General features: G+C 38.6%; 2 protein-coding genes across 2 annotated transcripts in view; one reads left to right on the top strand and one right to left on the bottom strand.

Moving 5' to 3' along the window:
* The window catches only part of LOC110285129 (serine protease inhibitor Kazal-type 11), a 103,780-nt gene that overhangs the window by 23,722 nt on the left and 58,670 nt on the right, over positions 1 to 21,388 (top strand). The window lies entirely within an intron of this gene.
* Positions 14,722 to 15,837, bottom strand: LOC110285169 (neuropeptide Y receptor type 6). The gene has a single exon (XM_021151154.3). The coding sequence runs from the start codon at positions 15,835 to 15,837 to the stop codon at positions 14,722 to 14,724; it is 1,116 nt and encodes a 371-aa protein (XP_021006813.1).

Below are 21,388 nucleotides of genomic sequence, written 5' to 3'. Positions count from 1 at the left end.
ATCTCCATGGCATAATCTTGTCTTGTATTTTGTTTGAATTAGGATCCAGAGAAGGTCTGCACATTTGAATAGATTTTCTTATCTTAAAAAAAAATGTCTCTTCTAATCCATAGTCTTCCTGTCATTTTGTTAGCTTATAATTTCATTATTGAGGAAACTGTTTATTTTTTATATCTTTTAAAAATTTTAACGGATTTTCAAGGCAAGGTTCCTCTGTGTAGCCTTGGCTGTCCTGGAACTCACTCTGCAGACCAGGCTGGCTCTGAACTCAGAGATCCACCTGCCTCTGCCTCCCAAGTGCTGGAACCAGGGTAGTGTGCTACCACCACCTGGAAACTAATTATAAATTACATGGAGTTTGCTGCAGTATTGATTCTGTTGATTGCATCTTGTGGCACAATATGAGATATTCCTGTATGTTGACTACTGGGTTTAGTTCACGGACCAGATTCAAGTTTGAATTTCTGTTCTCCTTTCCATGACTGCTTCACAGGCAGTATAATGTTGTCCCAGTAGGAGGCAAATGGTGTTTGACTATCTTTTCGTGGTAACAATCAATGGTATGTAATGGCTAAGGCATAAACACTGATAGAGTATGCAGGGCCTTCCATTGCTATCTATAGTATATTAGGGACAGAATTTACTATCTGAACTTAATGAAAAAAAAAAACTCAAGAAATCTTACAAACCAATGCTTTTTATACCTTGGGCAACAAACATCACTAGCTTATTGTCCTCATCAGAAGGAAGACGATATAAAGTCTGGCATCCAGGGAAGAGTTTAGAAACTCCAAAGAGATAGGACCATGTAACCCACAGCATGAATAGAATTTAATAGAATTAATAGAGATAGAATTCAGGATGGACACAGATTATAGTTAGGAGAAAATGGCATTGCCACATCAAATAGAAACATGCTCTCAAAAAGGCAAAACAGAATACGAGCTGAACAAGAGAAAAGGATGGGAGGTATACAAAAGCTAAAGCCATAATTTTAGACATGAGCATATATCAAATGGAACATATCAGATTAGAGACAGTAAAAGGCACGGTTAATACATATGAAGATGTAATAACAAACTACTCAGGATAAAGTACAGAGAATGAAGACTGGGGACAAAAGTATGGCACATCAGCAGGCTGTGGGGCAATATCAAACCATGTGTGGGATGTGTCACTGGGGTGGTAAATGGGCAGAGACACCAGGGAAACATTTGAAAAAATAATGGCTGGAAAAAATTGTAATTGTCTTTCCAGGGCCTGAAAGTATTTTTTATATTGGATTGACCAACTCTGTAGACAATGAGTACAGTCTCATAATGAGCAGAGATGAAGCCTTCGTCCATACAGCAACACCTTTAAGTCTCTTGTGCATTTTAATACAATGTATAGTGTTCTTTCCCCTTTGGAACCACCCCTGAACATTTTAGATTTCTTTCTTTCTGTTTTCCCCTTCTTCTGTTTGGCCTTAAAGTAGTGTCCATTCTTCTTTTAATAAAACATTCATTTAATTTTTATTTTATGCGTTTGGGTGTTTTGTCTGTATGCACACCTGCACCATTTGTTGGGTAGTACTTGTGGAGGCTGAATGAGGGCACTGGATCGCCAGGAGCAGTCACAGACAGTTGTGAGCTGCCATATAGGTGTTGAGAATGGAACCTGGAACCTCTGGGAGAGCAGTCACTGCTCTTAGCATCTAAGCCATCCATCCTTCCAGTCCCCTGGTGACCATTTTAAAGTGAATACATTTCCTACACCAAATATATTCAACATGGCCCTGGCTGTTGGAGGAAGTTCTATACCAATTTCTGAGCTGCCTCTGAGCTCTAGGCTCCTATTCATATGCATATCTACCCCCTAGTTCCCAACAGTTACAAGACTGTCTGTAGTCTTGTAACTCAATTCATCTTAAAGGCTAATCCTTTTCAATGAATTCTACAGGAGTCAATGGATTAATGGACAATATTACCAGGTTAGCATTTATATTAAAAAGGTTTTTAGAATCATGTTGTAATTTTCATCCCCACCTCCTCAGGCCCAGTCACAATTTTATTCCTTTACCAACCACTTCTCTATTGGTACTTCAAATCATTTTGTGCTAAGTACTAGGGCAGAATGAATAAGTTGTATCTCTTGCCTTGTCTGCAGCACAGCAGAGCAGAGCAGAGTGGAAAGAGACTTACAGAGAAATACAAATTGCTACGTCACAGGGCAGCATGGGGTATGTGAACAGAGGTAATGATACCCAGTGAGGGATTTGGCAGTGGGATGGTCAGAAATTTACAAGTGGAACACAGGGACGAGGCAAAGGAGACAGCAGGCAAGTGGAGAATAGGTGAACCACAGGGATAACAAGATAAGGTGTCATTTGATTGCCTTTAGTGTCTTCCAACATACGTACAACTCTGTGCATCCTGTTTCACTGGATTCACACATATGCATAAACCTTTTATTTTTATTTTATTTTATTTTATTTTATTTTATTTTATTTTATTTTTTTGAGACAGGATTTATCTGTGTAGCCCTGGCTGTCCTGGAACTCACTCTGTAGACCAGGCTGGCCTCGAACTCAGAAATCTGCTTGCTTCTGCCTCTGCCTCCCAAGTGCTGGGATTAAAGGAGTGTGCCACCACTGGCATATGAGTATTTTGAGGTTTTGTGGTGTGGTCGCAGGACATCTCATGGGAATTGTAGCTTAACCATGTAGGTCCAGGGAATTGAACTCAAGCCTTTAGGTTTGGCAGCAATCACCTCTAATCACTAAGAAATCTCATGAGTTCTAAATGAATGTTTTTATAAGGCCTTATTTATAGGTCTAGTAACTGAGGCTGGTGTGTGTGTGTGTGTGTGTGTGTGTGTGTGTGTGTGTGTGTGTATCCATATCTTTCCCATGTTGTCTAAAATATCAGAGATTGGATTTGGAGCAAGGCCTACATATTTCAAAGCCCATTCTCTCTTTTAAATTATTGGAAAAAACCTTACATTTAGAGTGAGATGAAGAAGGAATTGGAGGAGGATCTGTAAAGGCGTGACTTGGGAGGGGACTTAATGAGCTAACTGCATAGGGACTCTTCTTTATCTACTTTCAAGACCTGAACCCTAACCACCAAACCAGAGGGATCCTCGCTCTCTTCTCAGCCACTGAACACCCAATTTACACCTTACATGTGTTTATATTTTGTCTTTTCCTTAACCAAAGGATTTTTAAAAAGCTATCTACAACTTAATTATTTCATATACCACAAAACCGTACTGGCTGGTTTTGTGTCAACTTGACACAAGCTGGAGTTATCACAGAGAAAGGAGCTTCAGTTGAGGAAATGCCTCCATGAGATCCAGCTGTAAGGCATTTTCTCAATTAGTGATCAAGGGAGGGGGGGTCCCTTATGGTTGGTGCCATCTCTGGGCTGGTAGTCTTGGGTTTTATAAGAAAGCAAGCTGAGCAAGCCAGGAGAAGAAAGCCAGTAAGTAACATCCCTCCATGACCTCTTCCTGACCTGCTTGAGTTCCAGCCTGGCATCCTTTGGTGATCAACAGCAATGTGGAAAGTGTAAGCTGAATAAACCCTTTCCTCCCCAACTTGCTTCTTGGTCATGATGCTTGTGCAGGAATAGAAACCTGACTAAGACATACACACTGTGAAATAGTCACCATGATCAAGGTCCTGGAAGTGTAAGCTGAAATTACCCCTTTCTTCTCCAAGGGTTGCTTTTGGCCATGATGTTTTTATCACAGCAATAGAAATTGTAACTGAGACAGTAGATTAAAGCAGGGAATCTCTTCTATTGGCCTTGTACATCTCTGATGATACTCTTAGCTATGTGATTGGTGAGGGGAAGGTATCTGCACATTTCAAAGAATTTACCTAATGGTCACAAAGATGTTAGCTCACATACAAAACTGGCTATTAAGAGGGATTAAGGTTATCCAAATAATTTGGTTCTGGACTTGTAACCTTCCAAAGTTTCTGCAGTCACTGAGGTGCTAACCAGTTAACCAGCCTTATAGAAGGTTCAATGGAATGCATAGCTATTTTCAGAGATCTTTTGTCCACAGTATTCTTTCTGAGCTTTGGTTTCTTCTACAACATAGAATTGTTAAGAGAGTAAAATGAAAGAATAAAGTTAAGAGTGTGCTATGAGTTACAGATCCCAGTGCCAAAGTAGTGCAGGGATGAGTTTGATTCCCACAGAGCCATTTAGGTTGTCAAGCTATGGTCCTTTCAATGCTTCTCAATTCTGTCACCAGGTGGCAGCAGAGTCCCACCTTTGCTCTTGTCTTTAGTGGTGACTTGAAAGCAAAGACACTGGAAAAGGGTTGTTAGGTATCTTAACTCCTGACTTCTTTTTTTTTTTTTTGAATTAATTTTTTTATTAGGTATTTTCCTCATTTACATTTCCAATGCTACCCAAAAGGTCCCCAATACCCTCCCCCCCCACTCCCCTATCCACCCACTCCCACATTTTGGCCCTGGCGTTCCCCTGTACTGGGGCATATAAAGTTGGCGTGTCCAATGGGCCTCTCTTTCCAGTGATGGCCGACTAGGCCATCTTTCGATACAAATGCAGCTAGAGTCAAGAGCTCCGGGGTACTGGTTAGTTCATCATGTTGTTCCAACTATACGGTTGTAGATCCCTTTAGCTCCTTGGGTACTTTCTCTAGCTCCTCCATTGGGAGCCCTGTGATACATCCAATAGCTGACTGTGAGAATCCACTCCTGTGTTTGCCAGGCCCCTGCATAGTCTCACAAGAGACAGCTATATCTGGGTCCTTTCAGCAAAATCTTGCTAGTGTGTGCAATGGTGTCAGCGTTTGGAAGCTGATTATGGGGTGATTCTCTACCTAGACTCAGAATACTTTCTCTACTATTAAAATGTAAAAACAAAGGAATTAATTCTTCCAAGTTTAAGTAATCAGTTCACTCAGTAGTTAAGGCTTTGTTGGGCATGGTAGTACACGCCACCCTGAAGGCTGAGACTGTAACTCCATGTTCTAGGCCTGCTTGGGCTACATAGTGAGCTCTAGGTCAGTTCAGGATACACAGTGATATTTATCACTAAACTAACCAACTAACCAACTAACTAACCAACTAACTAAAATTCCAACCAGATTCTTTCTTGAGGAACTGCTCATTTAAATTAGGCTTTTAAGGTAGTTTAGGAGAGGGTATGTTGAAGTAGTTTTGATTTTTACCACTGAAGATGATTTTGAGGACTGTGTGAGCCATAAGAAAATGGGAGTGGTCTCTGTCATAACCACTGGTTAGATAAGAGGGGTCACTTCGCTAGGTAAGGAGGTACTAAGTGTCTGAAAGGCAAATAAGGAATAAATAAGACCATTGCAGTGGAAAGATTGCAGCAGCTGCTCCAGGAAAGTGTGTGCTGCTTCAGAACTCCAGGATTCGGTGTTCGCCTCTCTATTCTGATGCCTTCCCTTTGGAGGCACCTGCTCAGATAAAGCCATTGTCAGAATACAAAAGGCAGTAAAAATGAAGGAAGCGACTGTGAATATTTGCTATTGACAATTCATTCAAGATTGAATAGGACTCAAATAAAAGAACATAGACTTCAGAATCCAACAGATGCTGACTTAAAGTCAAACCCACTTACTTCTCGTCATCTTTCACGGGTTTAATTGTCTGGTTTATGTAATGGAGATGACAAAATCCACCCTTGGAGCTGGCAATGTCTGAACAGGTTAGTTAGCCTTTCTGAACCTCAGTTATGCTGTCTGTGTAATGTCAGTACAAATAAGTAAAAGGTGCTATTGTCAAGGACTAGGTGAAATATTAGGACCTATTTGTAATGTTAAAACCAAGGTAAAATGTTAAGGCCTGGGTAACATTGGCTAGCCTGCCATTATAAGGAAACTTTTTCATATATTTCTGCTGTTATCAGGAAACCTTGTAATGCCAAAATTGATTATATTCTGTTATGTTCTGCACCCTTGGAAACCAAACATGATAGAAGTCAGCAGAACTGTTTTGTATAGTTACCCATAATAAGCTTGGACACGAACCAACTATCCACTGTTTAGTTTGATCCCCCTTTCAAAACCAGTTAAGTGTAGGAGCATGGGATAATTTATGAAGGTTCTCAATTCTATTCCTTTGATCAATGTCTCTGTTTTTATACAAGTACCATTCTGTTTTTATTACCATGGCACTATATTATAATTTAAAATCCGGAATGACGATACTATCAGCAGTGTTTTCCTTGTTCAGTATAATTTTGGTTATTGCGTACCTTTTGTATTTTATATGATTTCCCCCCCTATTTCTTTTTTTTTTTGGTTTTTTGTTTTTTCGAGACAGGGTTTCTCTGTATAGCCCTGGCTGTCCTGGAACTCACTTTGTAGACCAGGCTGGCCTCAAACTCAGAAATCCGCCTGCCTCTGCCTCCCGAGTGCTGGGATTAAAGGCGTGCGCCACCACGCCCGGCTCCCCCCTATTTCTGTGAAGCATTGAATTGGGATTTTGATGAGGAATGTGGTCAATCTTTAGGTTACTCTTGGCATGATATTTATTTTCCCAGAGTTAATCTTGACAGTCCATGAGCATGGAAGGTCTTCCCAGCAGTATCTTCTGCAAAGTCTTTCCTTTGTGTCTTAAGGTTTTCATTGCACAGGTTTTTACTTCCTTAGCTAGAGGTATTGTAAGATATATTTGTTTTGCAGCTATTGTGAATGAGGTTGCTTCTCTAATTTTTTCTTGCTTTATTTGTCACTGGTATATATGAAGGGACTTACTGATTTTTGCTTGTTAATTTTGTTCCTGCTGCTTTGCTGAGTATGTTCATCAGTTGCAGGAGTTTTCTGATTGCTTTTTAAAAACCTTTTATATATAGAATCATGTCACCTTCAAATAATGATTATTTTACCCCCCTTTCCTATTTACACCCTCTTTACCTTTCTCATTTGTTTTATTCCTCTAGCTAAGTCTTTAAGCACAATACTGAACAGAAGTGGGGAGAGCAAATAACCTTGTCTTACTTCTGACTTGGTGAGAAATACTTCAAATTTCTTTCAATTTAACATGACGTTGGCTATATGTTTGTTTTATATTGCCTTTGCTATGTTGAGATATGCCCACTGTACCCTTGGAATCGCCAGGACTTTTATCATGAAGGAATGTTGGATTCTGTAGTTTCTGTCCTGGAATCAATTTATGTGGTCAATTACATTGATTGATTTTCATGTGTTAGAACATTCCTGCAATTTTGGGGTGAAGGTGACTTGCATGTGCCAAATACTCTTGTGTATATGTTCTTGATTTCAATCTGCAAGGGTTTTAGTGTCTCTGTTCACTATGGAAATTGGCCTCAGTTATTCCTTTTATTGTCTCTTTATTTGTTTTTGGTAATGCTTTTTATCTGGTTTTGGGTAATTTTTGCTTTGCCTTACCCAATTTGAAAAGTATTTTTTCTTTCCTGTTATGGAATAATTGAGGGGTGTTGGTGTTAGTTCTGCTTTGAAGATTATGTATATGTGTTTTTGATAGCCTGTTTTATGTTTTTTTCTCCACTCTTAGAAGCAACACCACAAAAATTCTGTTCCATGGACAAAGACAAGGGTGTGGGTGTGGGTATTAAGTTTCCTGCTTAGGGCTCCAAAACAAGTCTATGAAGAATTCGGATAAAAATGACAGATTCATGGATTCAAAAGGATCTTTTTTTTCAAAAGGATCTCAATAGTCCCCCTTCCTGCCAACAATAGATACAATTACACTGTAGTTCTGAAATAATAAGATTATGAGTTACTTTTCTCATTGCTGTGGTTAATAGCTGACAAAAACATTTAAAGAAAAGATGATTTATTTTGTCTCCTAGATTGAGTGTAAAGTTTGTCATGGTGAAGAAGTACACACACACACACACACACACAAGCACATGTGCACCCACCTGCACATGCAGAGAAAGTGTGTGAGAAAGAGACAGAGAAACAGATAGAAACACACAGACACACAGAGTGTAAGAAAGAGATTGAGTCAGAGACAGACAGACACTCATCCACATGTACACACACAGTGTGTATATGAGAGACAGACACACAGAGAGAAACACACACATGCAGAGAGAGAGAGAGAGAGAGAGAGAGAGAGAGAGAGAGAGAGAGAGAGAGAGAGAGAGAGAGAGAGAGAGAGAGAGAAGAGAAGAGAAGAGAAGAGAAGAGAAGAGAAGAGAAGAGAAGAGAAGAGAAGAGAAGAGAAGAGAAGAGAAGAGAAGAGAAGAGAAGAGAAGAGAAGAGAAGAGAAGAGAAGAGATGCTCAGTCTAGGATGCTAGCCCATCAGTGTATCCCACATTCACTATGTGTTTTCTCATTCAGTTAAACCTTTCCAGAAATGCCCTCATAAACACACACTGATGTATGTTTTCATTTCAATTCTCAATCTAAACAAGTTGGCGATATTAACAACAGTGGGCAAGTTAATATTTCATGTGGCTTCTCAGAAGGATGAGAAAGTCTGTGAGATCCATCCAGTGCTTTCTGTTCTTTGCTATATGAGAAACTAAGGTCTCTTTACAATTATTGTAGGACTAGGTCCTGCTGAATTTTTGTCTTATAAGCCATATTTCAAATTCTTCCACTAATCTAGGTACCCAACATTTCTCTTAGGCTCTGAACCCACACCCAATATTTAATTCTGAAAGACCTGGGTTCATAATTTCCAGCAGGAGTGCAGAAGTACAGTTTTTTTTTCTAACTCTAGGGACTGTGGGCCTGCTTTCTAGAAGATGTATGGATGAGGAGTGGCTTTGCCTAGAAATGGTCACGTGTTCCATGGATCTCTCAGGCTTGACTTCACTTAATGTGTCTGGCTAAACATTCAGGAGCTTGATGCTGACATTCTTTTCATGTGTATAAAAAGCATGGCCATTTTACTATAAGAGTAATGTGTACCATCTGGACATCAATTCCCCTTGAAGTTATTTATCTGAACAGACTGGCAGGTCACATATACCCCATGTTACTATTGCTAGCAGACAGGAATGCTGGTCAGGGCCAGTCAGGATACTAGGTTTTAATCCCATTTTTGCAAATTTACCCAAATGCATAATTGTTCTGACTGACCATTGGTTTCCTGTAGGATCTGAAGATGTAGGTCCTAGTGAGAAGACTTTATCCTACTTTCCCCTTCAATTCCTACCCTTGTAATTGTCTGGATTATGGGCATTCTTCTTTTATATAGCTCATTCTTCCAAATTAGATGCTAGATTTACCTCTGCCTGACTCAGGGAAACATGCCTAACCAGCAGTTTCTTTATTTCTGAAGTGGAGTGGGTTCATTTACCTTCAATATCATTGTTAGGATTGATTGAGATACGAGTGGAGAGATAAGATGTGTGTTGTCCCTTTGCTCTCTGGAATTCACAAAGCAGCCAAGAGAACACTAGCCCCACATCATTCCTGCTTAACTTCCATTCATCCTCTGCATCTTCCAGAAAGACTCTCCACTTCTTAGATAAAAATAATTGAAGTGGAAAATTTTGGTTTCTTTGGAGAGTCACATGTATCATATGATGTTTTTCTAAAACTGTCTTATGAGAGAATATTGCTGTTGAAGCAGATTTGTGGGAGGATGTTTTGTTGAAAACAGACACATGATATTTTTCTGGAAGCTACTTTAAAAAAAGACATGTACTGTTTTGCTAGAGTGGATGCTTGAGAGAACACATGATGTTTAATAAGAGTATAAATATAACCCAACAGATAATAGATGATCCTGTGTGGTATTGGTTCGCCTTGCCACTCTTTGCAGGTTATTTTTTTGTGACTTTGTAGACAGAAACACACCAAAAACAAAACAAAACAAAACAAAACAAAACAAAACAAAACAAAAAAAACCCTTCTGGTGGTGTTTTGGTAGCTTCTTGCCACTTCTGCAGATTAGGGCCAATTGGCAGAGCCTCATAGTTTCTTCTGGATTAAACTGCTGTTGCTGATTCATATGGTGTTTGGGAGTGGATGGAGGTACTTTTGCTGATTCATGTGAACTAAACTACTGATATCCTGACAATGCAGATTGGATTCGACTGAAATTCTATTCTAAACAGGTCCACATCCTCCTTTGCCTTATTACCCTTTTCTTTCCAGTAACACTGGTGGGTGGAGAGCTAGAAGGGAGGTTAAAGCCTTTAAGTACACTTATTAAAGTAGGTTTAAAAATATAAGCCTACAGAAAATTCTTGAAAAATATATTTGTGATATACTTTTTCTATTATATCTTTGTTCACTTTACCTATGTTCTCCTCTGTTTCCTCCTCTTCTGCCATTGTCTCATCCCCCCCTCCTTCTCTACTCTTTCTTCCCTTCTCTTCCTCAAAGTCCTTCTGCTTCTTATTCTGCAGTACCAGGGATCAAGCCTTAAATATTCTAAACAGCTATTCTACCACCGAGCTATAACCCCAAAATTTCAGTTTATTTTTTTCCATATTTTTTTAAAAAGCTATAATTTATGATAGACCTTAAATCAATGAGAACATAGTTTATGCCTCCCTTGATGCCTGTTGCATTTCAGCACATAGTAGATGTTTATTAAGCATTTTATTTGATTGAATGGATGGATAGATGATTCGCCCAAATCTTAAGCTAAATTTCTGATTTGCCTCTGTATGCCAAAACTTCTTATAGGCTTTGGATTCTTTGGTCTTAACTCCAGAACTTTTGTTTTTAGCATCATTGTTTCCTTGTTAAAGAAGAATTTCATTCTCTGAAAGAATAGAGCTCTCTTGTTTTTCACATTATAGAAAATCTAGTTTATCTCACAGAACTCTAATTGTATCATTCTTCTAGAGACCAGGTGTCCTGGAAGTCTTTTTATTTTAAAAGCTTTTTGCTTCAGGAATCTTCCAGCACAGCAAAATAGGTGCTTCTAGAGGATTTCCACTCAGTTCCAAGACATGTCAGTTAGCTATCTCTCATTACCAAATGGCATTCGAGCTATTGTGGTGGTTTGGATGAGAATGATTGATCCCCACAGGCTTTCATGTGTAGTTGCCAGTTGGTGAACTGTTTGGAAGGATCAAGGGGCGTGGCCTTGTTGAAGGAGGCATGTCACAGGGGTTGAGCTTTAAAGTTTCAAAAGCCCTTGCTAGGCCCAGTGTCTCTATTGCTGATCAGGATGTAACATTCTCTGCTACCGCAGCACCTGCTATGTGTTGCCACACTTTCCACCATGATGATCCTGGACTAACTTTCTGAAATTGTAAGCAAGCTTTCTTCTTTTTAAATTAAATTTAGAGTTGCCCTGGTCATGGTGTCTGTTCATAGCAATACAACAGAGACTAAGACAGCCCAAAAAGTCTACTTTGTTCCTAAATCCTCCTAGGAGGAAGAGTGGTTTTGTTTGTATTCCTGTCATCAAAAATGTTATAAGTGTTGGTATTTCAATAGCTTTTTAGCATCTACTCTGTCAGACACTAAGTCTTTATATTTAGGTCTACATACCACTTTCAAGCAAAGATTTGTTATCCTCATGTATGTATGTATTTATAAATATGTATAAACATAAAAGGATTTACTGGATTGATTTATAGGATTGGATATAATTCCAAATTATTTTGAGAAACTAATATCAAGATATTCTTTAGTTTCCAAAGCACTCTTTCTTTGCCTATTTCTATCTTATATTCATGGGTGGGGATGGTAAGAAGCTTCTATAGAAAGAATAACAACAAGGTCTCCATAAGTTTGGAGGCTAGCCTGAAAGAACAGTTTTAGCTATGTACAATAGAGAAATACACACAATAGTCTATCCCCAGGTTCTAGAGGTCCTGTTACCACTATCTACCATTTAGCTTTTCTCTCAGGAGAAACATCAACCCAACTACAAGTTTGATTTGAAGAGCACATAAATGGGGGAAAGATCTTCAGCTCACAAGAAACACTTACCTTCTGTCTCCCCCTTTATTTCATTCTTGACTTCATGCAGGAAATCCTGGACATAGCTATTCTGAAACACTATTTTTTTTTTGTCTCTTCTGTAGTACCCTTGTTTGTGCATAAGTGCAAATTAACTCCACCTTTGGTATTAACTTTGCATTTACACGGTCTGAATTTTCTCCTAGGCAGCTTTCAGTCTGGCCAAAAGGAAGGGAAGCTTTCAGAATTTTTTGTTAATCTTATAAGTGAATACAGCCATTGTAGAAAACAGTGTATATGTTCCTCTAAATGTCAGAGCCGGGTTTCATGGCATAGTCCTTAATCTCAGCCTGGCACCTGCTTCTCAGTGGCCAAAAAAGGGAAATATTTACTGACAGGAAGGAAAATACCAAGCGATCAAACTTTCTCCTTGGCAATTGGGACAGCCCCCAGCAACAGAGCTTGAGGTAAACTTAGCCACAAGCTCAGAGTTCCAAGTGTCACTCACTGACTCCTTTGGCCGTACGCTAATCCAAGCTAGGAAGTAACAGGAAAGTTCAGAACTTTCTCTATACTCCATTCCATGGTCGTGTGAAGGGACAGATCAGAGCAGGACTCTCTTGGGTTTTGGCAGGCTTTCTGCTTTCCTTGCCCAAACTTGGCTGCTCTCCTGATGGATTCTTATTGTTAGCCTTCTTTGCACACACCCAGACATTCAGGGCCTGTCAGAGCCAGTGTGAACCAAGGATACCCTAGTCTAGCTCTCAGATGGTTCTTCTCTTGCTGTCTTTTTTTTTTAATTACGTATTTTCCTCAATTACATTTCCAATGCTATCCCAAAAGTCCCCCATACCCCCCCCCCACTTCCCTATCCACCCATTCCCATTCTTTTGGCCCTGGCATTCCCCTGTATTGGGGCATATAAAGTTTGCAAGTCCAATGGGCCTCTCTTTCCAGTGATGGCCGACTAGGCCCTCTCTTTCGATACATATGCAGCTAGAGACAAGAGCTCCGGGGTACTGGTTAGTTCATCATGTTGTTCCAACTATAGGGCTGTCTTAATGGAGGGCCCTTTGAAAAATTTAAGAGCATGGTGTGGTGGCTCAGGACAAAACTGAAGCAGGTCTATTGCCATGAGTTAGAGGACAGCTTGATTACAGGATGAGCTCTTGTCTCCCAAGCTTTCTTTTTCTTTACTCCTTTTTAGTGTTAAAAGATAAACACCAGACAGTCATAAACAGTTACAGCATTAGTAACTTCTGTTTTATGAAAGTTTATGGGACATTTAAAAGAAAAGTAAAGGAAGCAGATAAATAAACCACTCTTACTGTGGAACCAGGGGGAGTCAGGTTGAGGAGACAGTAGGAGTGTGGGTCACACAAGGGAACATTGGTGTTTGTTTGGGGTATTCCCTGCTTTTAGTAACTTGAGTAGTGTTGGGTAACAATGAAACTAGGGTTGGTATTTCTTTACTATGCAAATAAGGGATTACATTGTATATTAATTACAGAACTCAGTGGGGAGAGGTAGAATGGGTAAGGAGAGACTCAACCATTTGTTTGCTAAGGCGTCAGAGTCTTGTGCTTTCAGGATTCTAACCTGCCAACCCATATTAGGAGGCCATCACATTTTACTTACCTTGGGTGCCTTGTAGTGCTTTCATGGTTTATTCACCCCCACATAGCAAATAATAGAAATTCTGATAAGAATTGGAAAAGAATGAAAGGAAGGAGGAAGGGAGAAGGCCATGATAGAGTCCAAGAAGGGAAAGAAATAATCACAGGTATTAGGAGAATATTTATTCAAAAGAACACATGCTTACATTTGTATATGACACACATAGGCTGCAGTTAAATCTAATAAGTATCAGGGAGGTTTACCTAGGGAAATGGTAAAGCTTGTGTGAATTAGTAGAAGTCTCTGAGCTAACAGATGTTTAAACAAAAGGTCAATTATCTTGTTGTAAATAATCTAGCTGATGGTCTTATTTAGTGAATATTCTTGAATAATGTTTAAGTACTGAGATAGATGATAATTTTCTGGAATGCTGGAGTTAATTATAATGCCACTGTTGATAATAATCTCCCAGTTTACAAAGTTATAACAAACCCCTGCTTAATATACATAAAGCCATCAGGATAAAAGGCCGTTTTGTAATGAAATCTCTATCGACACAGAACATTCATTAGATAAAATGATCTCTGCTATAATTGGAGTGCTATTGAATCAATGACTAGTTTTCCTAGTCTTAATAGCATTGCAAGTAAAAGAAATGGAGCATTATAACAATTTCAGAGTCTGATACAGACAGGGAAATTAATTATAACTATAGTGTTCAGTATACATGTTAAAACAAGCTTTCAATTTTAATCCAGATATAATTAATTAATAATTTATGGTAGGATGCTTTTTGATTTATCTAATTAATTGACTAGTTATGTGATTGAAAGTTATAGCTTCACATGTGAAAGTTGAATTTCTTTGATGCAAAGGAGGCATGCTATGGGTTTTTCCTGCCTGCAGCACAACTAATAACTTTCTAGCTATTCCAGCGAATAACATGAATTTTGTACCCCAGACATCTCTGCTGTCCTTACATGCTCTCTCATTTTTGTTCTCTACCTCAGTAATGATGTCTAGGTTGTTTAAGTTATTATTCTTCCAAAGGAAAAAAAGGAAAGGGTAGGGATAAATATCTGTATGTTCTATGGCTGAATGGAATAGACATGCTTAACTTAAAGCAAAACTGGGCCCAAAGATATTATGTGTTTAACTCTGGCTTCCTCTGCACCTTGCCCTATTCCATACTATTTCTTCTCTTTCTTTCATAACAGAAGGGCTTTGGTTTTGCTTACCAGTTTCTATATGCCTGTTGGTATGTGAGCCAGTTTTAATGATCCTTTGGATTCATCTGTGTGCATAGTAGACATGGCAATATTTTCATAACTCTCCTGAGGGTCACCACACCAACAGTGGTGAATAAGCATCATTAGATCCTTCTGGAAGTTTTTGTTGAGAAATCCGTAAAAGAGAGGGTTTATGCATGTAGAAACCATAGCAACCAAGTGGCAAACTACAAATACCAGGTCGTGGTGGCAGCTCATCAGCATCTCATGATACCAGTCGAAGATGACATTGAAAATGTTCAAGGGCAACCAGCAGGCTCCAAAAGTCACTACGATGGAAATCAACATCACATTTACCCTCTTGTTCTCATTGAGACGGCTCTTATTTTCCTTCCTCCTGTCCACCTGCTTAGTTCTTTTTCGGAGGCAGAGAACAATCTTCAGGTAGCAGATAAGAATGAAACCCAGAGGGACAAAATACTGGAGCATAAATAATGATGTGGAAAAGAGAAGTTGGTTCAGTTTAGAAGGCCAAATCTCCACACAAGCTACCTGGTGGGTGTAGATTTCAGTAGGGAGAGAGAGATTATGAAAGGGCTCATTGGTGAGGTGATAGGACAGGAATAAGGGAATAGACAATGTCAGAGAAATGAGCCAAATCAAGATGATGCCCCAATAGGCATGAGCTACTCTGGGTTTCCAGCCACGGGGGTTCACAATCAGCTGATATCGTTCAATAGCAATCAACACAAGGGAGAATATGGACACAGAGACTGAGACACTTTGCACATAGGAAGTGAGTTTACACATAGTGTTCCCAAATACCCAGTGGTCCATCAGAGTGTAGATGACCGTAAAAGGTATGCACATGACACACACCAAGATGTCAGAGAGGGACAGGTTGGCAATCAGTATGTTGGTAACATTTTGAGCTTCTCTCTGTTTCTTAAAGATGATGATGATAAGAGAGAGGTTTCCAAAAATGCCCATGATTAGGATCACAGTATATGCTATGAGTAGCAAGAGAATGGCTAGAAAAGGGGGTTGGCAGGATTCAAAGTAGAAAAATGCAGAGTTGTTGCTCTTGCCACTGGTTTTATTAGGTGTTGTCCGGTTGGTGAGCACTTCCATTATGTCAGGATTTTAATTAGAGATTTTCTAAGCTTCCGTGTATCCTCAGTGGATGTTTGGCCATTGGTTCTTGAGGGGACTCCTGGCTCTTCAACTCTCAACATACAATTAATGAGTTAAATGTTTATGATCTCTGTCTGTATCTGATGGAAACACATAAATGACGTCAGCATGCTCTTGAGATCCTAAAAATCAAAAAGAATCCAGAATATTAGTAGAAGTTTTTTTTTCTTTTCTTTTCTTTTGTTTTTGAGAGAGAGAGAGTTCCATGTAACCCCAGCTTTCCTCAAACTCACTATGTACAAAATGATGTCCTTGAACTTCTGATCCTCCTTGCCTCTCCTTGCTGAGTACTGGGATTACAGGCATTCATCACCACACAAGGTTTTATGTAGCCTTGGGAATAGAACCTAGGACTTCATGCATGTTAGGCAAGCACTTTATCAACAGAGCTGGATCTCCAGCCCACAAAATCTTAACAATGGAGATGATTCTTAACAATATAGATAATTCTACAAATAGGACAATGCTCTTGAGAGAATGTGGACATAAGCAGATCGCTTACCTTGTTCTCTCTCTCTCTCTCTCCCTCTGTCCCTCTCTCTCTCAGTATTTTATTATTTCTATCAGTATAGGCTTCAGGAGCAGCAAATGAAGACTGTAACAACATCCTGGTGACTGTCTAAGGCAGTACAAATATATATTTCCATCCCCTTTAATTTCTGCCTACTTTAAGAATTATATGAATATGTAAACTCTTCATCCAATCGGCTGTGCAGATCACTAAGGTAGAGATTGTACTATGAGGGCCAGAAGGTTATGTTTGGATTTGTATCTGTCAAAGTTAGTGCTTATGTCCATTCCAAAACTCCTGGTTCTTATTCATGGTAACAATACAAAGAGATGAGACTTTGAGGAAATAAGCAGGCTTTAAACAATCTTTCCAGTCATGAATTAGGGACACATGAAGAGGGATGAGTGCTTTTGGATGCAGCTTAGTGGTAGAGTACTTACTTAACACAAGCAAGGCTTTGTGTCCCATCTCTTTCAAAGATCTGTACACCTCTTAACTTAAGCATCCATTAAGGATTTTGCTGCTTCTGTCTCCTTTGCATGTAAGGACTTAGTACTTGTCTCCTCTACAAAAGCATCATCCTGTGAAGCAGGCAGTGGTCCTCACTATGCTTGAAGTTGCCGGCACAGTGATGTTGGACTTACTAGTGAGCAAAACTACAAGAAATAAATATTTGTTGCTTATAAACTATCTAACATATTGTATTTCTAGCAGCATAATGGAATTGGATTAATTCAGGTTCCAAGCAGTTGTCCCGGAATTTTTGACACTGGAATACAACACTGTCTCCTACAAAGTTCATGTTTGAGAACCATGTGGTTAAGTTACAAAAAAAAATGCAAAAAAGTTTTATAATTTTTAAAGTGTGTTCATGAATTTGTGTTCTGACACTCTCATATCTACCATCACCCATTTATATGTAGCTTGCAGGCTGTAGATTGGATATACCCAGTGAAAGAATTACTGAAAATGATTTAAGCCAGATTCCTATCTGAAGAATAGGGGTAAATAATGTCTACCTGCTTGAGTTGTGACAATTAAGTAACAATGTGCAACTGAATTATTCTCTCATCCTCAACATATGGGAGAGAGTAGATGTTTAGTGTATGTGCTGTTAAAAACTGTCCTCTCCACTGCCCTGAGCTAGGTTAAAGTCTTCAAGATGGGAGCTAGGATTACAGAACACAGGTGCTGTGGACTAGTTTATGCATTCTCTTTTTGTGTCTTCCTTTTCTGGGATGAAGTAAATGTTTGGTTTCTTCCTCAGCTTTTGGGAATCAAAGAAGGAATTAAATGCATAGACATCTACTATTTAGAATTAATTTTGTTTATAATCTTTTCCACCAATTCTTCCTTCCTACAGATTTCTTCTAATGTCCAGTGGATAAGGAGCCCTGGACCCATGGCTCAGCATAGTTTAGAGTGATCATATTCAGAGAAATTATTTATATCAGAAGACACCACAAAGCTAATGAATAAAGAATTAATGGTGAGATTTCTATCCTAAAGAGGACACATGGAAGGAGGGCAGAGAGGGAAGGATGTAAAAACCAACCCTCCTCATATTGGTTTATTCTTTAGGAATCTTGGAGGAAGAAACACAAATAACAGTGATAAAGGAGACTGAGCAATAGGAATGGAGGGCATGAACTTTTCTTTACAGCGTGAAATTACTTTGGCTTGCTCTTCCCTGAGTTCAAAGGCTTAGAAGATTGTTACTGGAAAGAAATAACCTCAAGAATGCTTTTTGCTTGTACAATAAACACCACAATGAAGAACACCATAAAAATACTCTGGTTGAATAGAACCAATGATAAACACAATATACTTTATAAAGACAGCCAAAAGAACTTATCAATGATGTGGTGACAAGGAAAAATAGCCATGTTTAAAAACATAAGGATTTCTACACATCTGAAGCTCACAGATATTGGCTGAAGGGACATTTCAAAGTATATTCAAGCTTTTTATGTCACTTGATAGACCAGAACTACAGATGAGAAATAGAAAGCTTTGATTTCTAACTAAAGAGTTTCTATCAAACAAAATTCACTTAGATAGGAAAAAGAAAGAAAAGGAGATGGGCAGTAACTGGGTATGCAGTTGGGTGTGCTAACATGGTATAGGGCTTCCTCACAGAGGTCATATCTGCTGCTAGCTCGTGCTCAACTTCTTCATCAGTCAAATTAAATTTAAAAATGGCTTCTTTATTATTTCATAATGGTCAATGAAATGGTATCTTAAGAACATTTCATAAACTGCTAAACAGTGTTCATTATTGTATTGTCTGCCACTTGGGTAGAATTTTTTGTGGGAAGGGGTGGGAATGTTCTAGTTCTGTCTAATTTACAGAAAAATCAAGTCTCAGAAAATCCAAGAAATTAGCTGGAGCTAAAGTTATCTTCTCTCTCTCTCTCTCTCTCTCTCTCTCTCTCTCTCTCTCTCTCTATCTCTCTGTCTCGTGTGTGTGTGTGTGTTCATATAACTGATTTTCTCTACAGTTTTTGTTGTCTGTTAGAAAAACACACTTCCTATGAATCCTGGGACTACAGCTGATAACAGCTTTCTCTTTACAGATGCATAGAACTTTACTGAGTCCCTAGCAAGTAAGCAAGGAGTAAATATCAGCAGCCTTTATCTGTTCTTTCTTGTTAATGTGTCCACAGAGGATGGGGGTACTTGCCATCCATCAACAGCAAGTACAAGGCTGTGAAGAAACCTCCCTACTCCTTTGTAGGTTGATTACTATTCAAGGGAAAGAATGGCTCTCAAGTCTATAAATTCCAAGAGAGGCTCAGAGCTCAGAAAAGTCAGAAAAGTGTTGGATGGACTTTATCTGGGAGGGACTCAGAGATGAATGCAAGAGGTGTATTACCCAAATGCTCTCTGCACAGCTCAAAGATTAGCAGGGAAATCCCTAAATATGGGCCTTAAATTGCACCGCGGGCTTTGCACTTTACTTAATTGGTAACTCTGAAGTTTCAGTCTGTAAATCCTTCTTGTCTGGAACTGAAGTCATAAAAAGATTCTTAGGATACAATTCTATTTTAGGAATGTTCATCTTGAATTGCTTGGTAGACATGCTGGAGATGTAAGATCTCAAATAAACGAGTGACTACTATTTAAATATATGGGTAGCACATGACAGAGGTAGGTAATCTCTAACCTTCAATTTGATTGTATCTTACTTATGAAGTGTCTACCTTGATGTGTTTCATTTATGTATTGTGGTATAATAATTTCATGTTAAATTAACTTAAAATATTTTGGATTTATATATTTTAAGATGAACAAAATAAGATAATTACTCTATGAAATTTTCAATGAGATTTTATTTACTTATTTTGATGTCTTTTTGTTATGTTGTGTTCTTTTTTAATTAACACAATTCTTATTGGAGGGAAGAAAGGTGAAGTAGGGTACAGACTTGGATTGTATTGTCCCTGATCATTCTTTTTTCTTATCACTAACACCTTCATTTTCTGTTCATCTGCCCATCTCTAATTTCTGTTTCCTCTTCCTTTAACTCTAGATACATTTTAGGAAAACAAAAAAACATATTTTACATTATTGAGAAATATAAAGAAACTCTAAACTCTTTGGCTTGAAAGTAATCCTTCTGTACTGCCCTCATTTGACCGACTTCACCATGAGCTCAGCTCAAATCTCCTGGCCTTCAGAGTTCTACATGCTTGCCACTATTTTCTTGTTATACTTTTCATTAAAATGTTCTATGTTTTCTATTCTTAGTTGTTCAAAATTGGCAGGAATATTCTGTAGCACACACACACACACACACACACACACACACACACACTCCTGAACTCACACTTTTTCCTTAATTTTCAAAGATCAAACCCCTCAAATTCTATCATCATGTTAATGCAAATAAAATCTTTAGTTGTTAGAGCATTAATGGTTTTTAAAGTACTGCACATTTATTAGTTCATTCACCAAGCAGTCATGTATCGACAAGGCAGGCTGTCTTATCCTGATCTTTACATTGTCTCATGCTTTCACTAGGAAAGGCACTTAATTTTTTATTTATGAACTATGATCCACTGACTTGTTCATAATCAATTAGAATTGTATATTCCATACCATATTATCAAGCCATATTTTTGTATATGTAGTCATTTAAATAAAAAAAACCAGTGAAATGAATAGTTCAACATAGACAAATACAATTAGAATCAATCCCTAAGAATGAAGATCTGCAGTGAGTATCCACAGTAAGTATCAAGAAACATGTCGTACTATTTCCTAGCTTTAATAAAAAGTACAATTGGCCTGACTAACATTATATAAACCTCTTTATTCCACTCCATTATTTGCTCTTTAAAAACTCAGTTGTATACCTATTATGGTGCATTCTAAAGCTATGGATTTGATTTTAAGATCACAGAAACAAGAATTCCATTGGTGCTATTAAACTTGGAAACAGAAGAATTCTAGTTTCTAATGATTTTATAATACTGAATATCAGCACAAAACGCATATCCGAAAACCCTATTTACAAGATTTATTTTTGACAAGTTTGTTTCCCAGTTTCTTACCTGTTAGAAATTTTCAGTCTGTTACTCTGCTTTCATCTTCCACGTGCTTGCTTTCTTCAGTGGTGCTATTCTTAAAGATGACTTCCCTGCAGAAGGATGTCACAATAACCCTCCCTCCAAGTTCCAATGCTTCTTTTCCTGTCCTGATGTATTTATCGTAGCTTCACTTCAGAAGCTATTCCCTGGAGTTGGAGTCACTATCCAGGCAGAGAAGTTGGAATTCTGTGATCCAGTGGGTGCTGAAGGCCACTGCAGAGCATGAAGGGAGGAGTCAGGACCTTGGCACCAGTGAAGCCTAGCTACAGCTGCTTAAGCGATGTGAAAAAAATGTCACAAATGCCACTCTCTAGTGTCTGCAGAGATGATAAAAGTCCGTCTGGAAAATCTGTAGCATTTTCTGGCATATATAGTGACACTTTTC

Source organism: Mus caroli, unplaced genomic scaffold, assembly GCF_978045245.1.
Source record: "Mus caroli unplaced genomic scaffold, Mus_caroli_1 scaffold_19, whole genome shotgun sequence".
In the NCBI taxonomy this organism is placed as follows: Eukaryota; Metazoa; Chordata; class Mammalia; order Rodentia; family Muridae; genus Mus; species Mus caroli.
The sequence above is the reverse complement of the archived record's forward strand: the minus strand, read 5'-3'. Positions and strand labels throughout refer to the sequence as shown.